Here is a 7,615-nt window from a genome sequence, read left to right as displayed (position 1 = left end):
AAAATTGTTGCCCTCATGGAGCTTTCATGCTAGTAGAAAATAATAGTCAACAAACAAAATGAGTAAAATATATAGCATTTTAGATGATGATAAGTACAGTGGAGAAAAAGATGGAAAGGAAAAGAGGTGGTCAGGGAAGGCTCACTCAGAGGTCACATTCCAGCAAAAACCTGATGAGAGGGCTTGAGCCATGTTGGATGACTGACGGGGAAGAGTGTTCCAGGCAGTGGCAGCATCAAGGACAAAGGCCCTCCCCCCCCAATGGGGATGTGTTTGGAATGTTAGGGAAACAGCAAGGTGACCAGGGTGACTGGAGCTGAGTGAGGGTGGAGAATAGGAAATAAAACCAGAGGTGGGGGTCTGATCATGAGGCCTCAATCACCACTGTAAGGACTTTGGCTTTTCCTCTAAGATGAAAAGTTTCATTGGAGGGTTTGAAGAGAGGAGTGACATATTTTGATTTAAGATTTTATGGCTACTCTGGCTGCTCTGCAATTTGCTCAAGAGATTCTGACTTAATCATTTTAAGGGGGGGCCTTAGCATCTTAGTTTTAAAAGTGCCCCAGATTAAGAATCACTTATCTAGAGCTTGCAATGTGTTCTCACATTCATTACCTTAACTTGAGTCTCTCAAAAACCTTACGCAATGTGTAGATGAAGAAACAGAGGCTCAGAGAGGCTCAAGTGACTTTTAAGGACACATGGCTTAAAGGGGTATAGCTAAAATATGCTAAGAAATTATGGTTCAGCATTATTCATCACTCATCTCTAGCCCACAGAGGGTGGTGGTGAAGTAGGGGGACTGATGACTCAGGGAGCATTGCTCTGGAGGAGATATCTGATACCTGCCTACACCTCTCATGGGGAAAAAAACGGATGCTTCCCCTTACCTCAAACTACATAGGAGTTTTTATCTATCTATCTATCTATCTATCTATCTATCTATCTATCTATCTATCATCTATCTATCTATCTATTTTATTTATGTACCTAAAATAAAATGGATTGATGGATTGATGAATGAGTGGATGAATATGGGATAAGTCAAGTTCAGCAAAATGTTCCCAGGGATGTGGGAGAGAACTCCGCCTGAAGCGATTTCAAAAGGGATTCCAGCTAAGCAGGCAGCTTAGCTGACCACCCAAGGGCTCAAGCAGAGGGTTGAACCCTCAGAAGCCCAAGGGCTGAGGGCTAGGGTTATAAATGATTGCCTAGAAGTGACTTCATGTATGTCATGCATGTGAGACATTTGAGAAGCTCCACCACCCTCCCCTCCAAAACCCAAACCTGGAGGAAAGAATTGATTTAATATCGTATCACATGTTCAATTTATTCAACAAATATTTATTGAGCACCTGTCATGTGCCAAGCATTGGTATAGGTAGTTAGGATAAACATCTGATTTCGGCAGCGAAGTTTTAAAAGCTTCTGGGGTTAATGGTAACAGTCTGTATCTAGAGGTTTGGATTACATAGGTACCCGCATGTTTCGAGAATACAATATTCATTTAGTTTTTCGTTTTGATATAAGATTTACATATATGACACGCATATGTCTTAAACACATGTTTTCTGAATTTTGATAAATGCATAATTATCACAACTCTGCCTCCCTCCATTGTCAACACATGACCTTGACTCCTGCTTCACTGAGAAAATAAAAGCCATTAGACAGGCCTTCCCTCAACCTATAAAAGTACCTGCAGTCATATCTATCCTTTCTTCCTTTCCTTCTGTTACTGTGGATATGTTCCTGATCCCATCTGAGGCCAACTTCTGCTCTTGGATTTTGACTCCTATCCCCTTCCACCTTTTCAGAGGTCTTGCGTTATTAGATTATCCCTCTCATCCAGCACTCTCATTTTAAGGCATAAGTTTGTTTAAGTACTAATGCTGGATTCTCTCCCTTATTTCAGAGTACTCTCACAAAACTCCTTTCCTCACGGAGCTAATGAACTGGAGATAAAAGAAGCAATCAATTAGTACAATGAAAAAAGTAACATACCAGAGAATACATAATTACCTGTTGCCTGGTGTGATACAGACTGGGTAAAATGAGAGATTATGAGATAGATGAGCTCAGCCTGGAGGTGAGCCTAGGACCTGGATCTGGGCAATGAATTACACAACCAATAAGCATTTGTGGAGTCTCCAGATTCGGTTTCTCTCTGGTGGTCACTCTGTAGTATTTTCCTTTAGAGTCATAACTGTCTTTAGCTGAGTAACAAAAGGAAGGATCCTATGTACAGCGGGCAGCTAAAAACTCTTCCAACTTCACGAAGAGGTGGCTTGGGATAATGAAGTCGTGTCTGAGGTCCCTGAAGAGACCGGAACCCGGAGGTCCTGGGTCGCAAGTGGCCCGATACCCCTCCATCTAAACAGTCCAGAGGGTAAGTTGAGTCTCACGCAAAGCGCAGAGTGGTTGGGGTACCAGCTCCTGGGACTCTCCACCCGGCCTCAGCTTCCAGGTGAGCCAGCCAGGCTTCCCGCTCCCGCCTGCTCGCGTGGTCCGCAGTCTCTCCGCCCACTGCCCCTCCGGGCCCCCCTCCCTCCTCTCCCTGCCGTGCGCCGCCATTTCCGACTACGCCTCCGGCTCATTTGGGCCTTCCTCGGCTTCCGTCCCAGATGATCCCTCCCCAAGGGTGCCACCGCCTCCTCCATCTCCTGGAGCTGGGGCCACCTCGTCGGTCAGTGGCGTAGCCGGACTCTGTGTCGGGGCCAGCCAGATAGGGGCGGAGGTCCGGACCCCAGTCTAGACTCGGGCGGGGGGCCATGGAGAAAGCGGCCCGAGGCGCCCTCCACACCGACTAAACAGGCCCGTTGCGGCTGCAGGCGCCATGGACCGAGCCCCAGTAGAGCAGGTACGCGGGCTCGGGCTGGGCCGGCCGGGTCTGGTGGTCGCCGCTTCCTGCCAGGCGGATCCTAGCCTCCGAGCGTGGGCCCGGACCGCCGGAGCCCTCGGGGTCCTGAGGGCGCAGACCTCCCTTGCCCGGGAACCCGGCGGCGCCCCGCTCTCCTGCATTGTTCCAGATGCTGCCTTGAGCGTAGGACTTTTTCAGCCTTGGTTGCCCCCAGGCTGGGGACTCGATTTTGCCCCTCCTCCTAGGCTTAGTGAAAGGGGCCCGAAGACTCCAAGTTGTCCGTGCTCTCCCGAGAGGAGGGTACAGAACTTCCAGCGAAACCCCCCACCCCGCCCTTCCCTTCAATTCTGGAACATGTTTTCTAGGTGCAAAGGCTTTTGAAGGCTTCTCAGCCAGAAAGACTGTCAGAGAACGTGTGATAACTAAAGAGAGGGATTATGGGCTTTTTATAGATCTACGTACCATTGAGTGAAGCATTGTTTTTGTAATGGTTTTAGAGAGTTGTTCCCTTTAAGATATGAAATACTACGGTTCCCCTTGCCCGTCTGCCTAATTACTTTGCAAAAATAAATGCTTTTTAAAAATCGAGCATTTATCTTTCAGGGCGTTGGATCCGAACCATAGTCATTTCTGAGCCCATTTAGGTATTAACAAAGTAGTCCCATTAGTGTTCTATTTTGTTTTCTAATTGTATGAAATTCTTGATTATGCTAGTAAGTGCTGGGAGGCAGGGTTTTTACATTGTCATCACAGTGTAAAAAAATAAATAAAGTAATGGTTATTTTCTCCGAAAAAGTTTCAGTATTTTCCATTCTTGAGACTTCTGTGAAACAAATTTGTTGAAGTCAAAGTTTATTCACTGTGCGTTCTCTTCAGTTGAAGGTCTTGCCCAGTGATGAACTCAGCAAGTGAAGGAAAAAGAGAGATTAGTGATTTGCTTATTTATTTTACAAATGGTAATTAGCACCTCATAAACGAGACAGGATTTCCCAAATTCCTGTATATGATTATATGTAGCTTGTTAGAGCCAGTTTTGGTTTTGAAATTGGGCTCTTTTAGCAGGCAAAGCAGTTTCCTAGTTGTGTATATTTGTTTTTAAAAGAGCTCTAATTTAAAAAACGATTTATGTGAATATGATTATGAAAACACAGATGAATTTTGTGAAATAATACATGGACTTACCAAAGTAAAATTGATTGGAACTTCTAGGCAAATATATACAGTGACCCCTGGAATATTCTGTATTTAAGGCCTATATCCAATTTAATGTAAAACAAAATTTTAAGATATCTATCAAAAATGCCTGTGATTTCAAAGCCTGACAAATGAATAGGAAATTTTCTTTAACGATTTCCTTGTGTGTGTGTGTCACTAATAAAAGGGTTAAACATTTTAATCCTTCATGATGCCAGAGCTATAACCAGTAATGCTACTGCATGTATACTTATGGTTCTTTTCATCCAAGAGGAAATGTAATTAACTATTTAGATGCTAACTTGTGTGTGCTTATGTTAACAGCAAGCACTATGAGTAAATTATTTGAACTAGAGAGCCTCTTGCTCTTTCCTACATCTTTCCAAAGTCTACAACCTATTTAAAATCTTGTAAAAATTTAAGAGTTAGGAAACAGTCATGAATGTAGGTTTTTCTTTTGAAGAATTTTTTCCTTTTTCCCTCCAGTACCCCCTGCCACTTCCCAGCCTAATCCTAAATTAGAGAAAAATTTCATCTACTCCCCTTTCCCCTACACACACTCACAGGAAACTGAGATCCAAAAAAATGGTATACTTTGCCTAGTTCATGCTGTAGTCAGTTAATTCAGTGGTGCCTGGATGACCTGGAATGAGTATGCTTCATTATATTAGCATTTTTCTGGGGCAAGACTCCATTATTTTCATAATGTTCTCAAAGGGATCCATCATTTAAAAAAGACTAAGAACCATTAACTTAGTGATGGGTTAGTGGCCAGGAGTGAGATTTCTCAAATTTATGGAGTTCTTGATTCTTCCATACCACAGGGTAATGTAATAACTTTTCCGGGTTATTTGGAATAACTTTAATGTATTTTTACTAGTAAAGTGATTTTAGATACGTAAAAGTCATAAAAAATATGTGATATGTGCTTAATTTCCATTTTTCTTCACAAAATGTTTGTTTTTCATTCTAACTCAGTGTTGGCTTATATTCAGAATTTCTGGGAATGCCTACAGCATTCTTATTTACTCATTATAATATTGTGGTGGTTAGCAATTCCTGGAAGTTTGATTATTTTAAAAATGGTACTTAATACAAACTTTATGCATTTTATCTTAGTCCAATTAATATCCCTCAAGTATTGTGGAAGTGTAACTTTATAAAAAATCTAGGTGCGTTTTGTCTGAAGACGTTCGTGTTGCTGGTTTATGTTACCTCTTTTTAAGGAAAAAAAATTATATATATATATGTATATATATACATATATATATATAAGTCTTTGATCAAAAGAATAAACTGTATATTTGATCAAGATTTATAAAAGTTACTGGAAGTACATGCTTAATAGTAGTCTTAATTGTAATAATGACTATGTGAAAGAGTATTGTAACCAGAAGAAAATCTCAGGGGTGTTCTCTTAACAAGACTGTATTAAAACAAGTAGCTTAATTTTAATTGCTAGAGTTAGATGTTCTAAGAACAGATATTACTAGTATAATGCTTTTTTTTGTTCTTAAAAAAAAAAAGCTGATGTAAAGGGATGTGAAGAATAAATCATGGCATTCATTTGGTTTATAAAGGCTTTAGTGTTTCTATTTTTAGGAAATTTAGGACAATGTTTGAGAATTTTTAAACAATGGCCTTAGAAGTGATAGAATAGTTGAGGTTTGCAGTCTCTTTGGTATTATCAAATGATTTAAACATTGGCTTAATTTTTAGTACATTAGCATTAGATAGGTTCTTTTAAAAGAATTTACAAAATTACTGATCACTGACGTTTTTAATTCTTAGAAAAGGAAATGAGTAACAAATATATACGACTTCATGCAAAGTACTGTTCACCATTAAATATACAATAAATATACAAAATTATCTGGCTTATAATTTTTTTCTTTAAATAATTTATAAACTTCAAATAATATCAGCACTGCAAACTAAAGATATTCTAAATAAGTTACTATAAAATGTAATATGTCATACTTACAGATTGCCTTTATGGATATGTTAGTGATCTGACTTAACAGATTTTAAAAATAATGCTTTTATAATAAAAAAGAAAGTAAAAGTACTCATTTAGTGAAAATACCATTTGACAATTTTAAAAAGCATTTTTCCCTAAGCCCTTAAGTAGGAAGTACAAAAGTAGAATTATAGGTTATTGAAAAAGTAATAGCCTTCTGCATGTGAAAACCTATGGGATGTGGCTGAAGCTGTACTCTGAGGCAAAAGTGTAGTCATAAATCCTTTCATGGTTAAACATTTTTAAAGGAAAATGAAAATTAAGCAAATTAACAAATTAGGTACTCCAAAAACTATAATTAAGTTTAGAAAACTGGTTTTTAGAAAAGTACCATCAAATTTTAAGAGGATTGGATGCAGTCTCTTTTAAGAAAAGGAGAAAATGTGGATAGCAAAGCAAATGGATAGCGTTTGAGTTAAATGTTTTGATTTTTTTTCCCCCTCAATATTTTCTAAAGTCTTGCAAAACTTGTATGTATAATTACCGCAATTTCTTTTGGCAAGTGGTTTACTTTCGGTATAAGCCATTCCCATCAGAACACAATACAGCCAACAAGTATCTCTTAAGCATTAAAAAACATTTTTTTTTTTTCAATTCAGAAGACATTTATTTTATCTTTGGCCATAAAATATCTTACTGATTGATATATCATATTTTACCTTAACATAGGAAGAATATGGAGGGTTACCATGGTCATATTTTTTCTGTAGGCGTGTGGTACATACTGAAATTTCACTGGGAGAGAGCATTATGTTTTAGTTCACTCTTGATGTTAAGTGGGTGTTATTTTTCTGTTGCTTAATCTGGGAAAATTATTTGCACTCTTCTGGATGTTCTTTCTTGAAGGAGTTTAGTGTACACTTCCTGTGGTAATGTTCGCCCGTTTTCTCTAAACCTGTCTGTACTGTGCTCTTTCCAGAACATGTACTTAACACATATTTATTGAATTACATAGGCTCTTGGTGATCTGAATGCATTTGTTTAATAAACGATTTTAAATGAGAATTTTATTTTCATGTTTGAATAACTTGTGTTTTCTAGACTATTCACATCAAAGAAGTATTGTTCACATTTGTTTTAATATATGCAAAATTTAAAATGTGTAACTTTTCAAATACAAGTTTCTGAGATTATGATGGTTCATTAATTTGGACAATTTTGATAATTTCTGAAATATGATAATTTTACTACATAGTTTTTTTTTAAAGCAAATAATACAGGAACTTCTTTGTAGTTTAGACTTATTCTATATTTATATTTTCTTTAAAGAGACAGCTCCTTGCTATAAAATTTCTGCTTTCTGAAAAATATATCTTGGCAAAGGTAGAGAGACTGAAGACAGAAATTAAAACTGAAGAATATTATCATATGAAGTAACTATAATTTTTCATAACATTTTGTTGTCTACTACATAAGACATTTTTCTTTGATTTCTCTAGTAATATAATTGAAATATTGCTAGAATGTGTTGCTTACCTAACATAGTATGTGTATGAGCTTTATTATGTGGAATTTCAAGAATAATTTGGGATCTTAACATT

At 38.1% G+C, this 7,615-nt stretch overlaps 1 protein-coding gene across 2 annotated transcripts in view; it reads left to right on the top strand.

The window, feature by feature from the left end:
* Positions 1–2,273: 2,273 nt before the first annotated feature.
* The window catches only part of SECISBP2L (SECIS binding protein 2 like), a 47,803-nt gene continuing 42,461 nt past the window's right edge, over positions 2,274–7,615 (top strand). Inside the window, exon 1 of one of the 2 annotated variants that reach the window (XM_036238895.1) lies at positions 2,274–2,389. Coding sequence is in view for 1 of the 2 variants with exons in the window: in XM_036238894.1 (XP_036094787.1) it covers positions 2,837–2,860 (24 nt within the window). In the remaining variant the exon portion in view is untranslated. Of the gene's footprint in view, positions 2,390–2,620; positions 2,861–7,615 lie in introns of those variants that run through there. The other variant, XM_036238894.1, reaches the window with a different exon arrangement.

This window comes from Rousettus aegyptiacus, unplaced genomic scaffold (genome assembly GCF_014176215.1).
Source record: "Rousettus aegyptiacus isolate mRouAeg1 unplaced genomic scaffold, mRouAeg1.p scaffold_m13_p_3, whole genome shotgun sequence".
In the NCBI taxonomy this organism is placed as follows: Eukaryota; Metazoa; Chordata; class Mammalia; order Chiroptera; family Pteropodidae; genus Rousettus; species Rousettus aegyptiacus.
The sequence above is the reverse complement of the archived record's forward strand: the minus strand, read 5'-3'. Positions and strand labels throughout refer to the sequence as shown.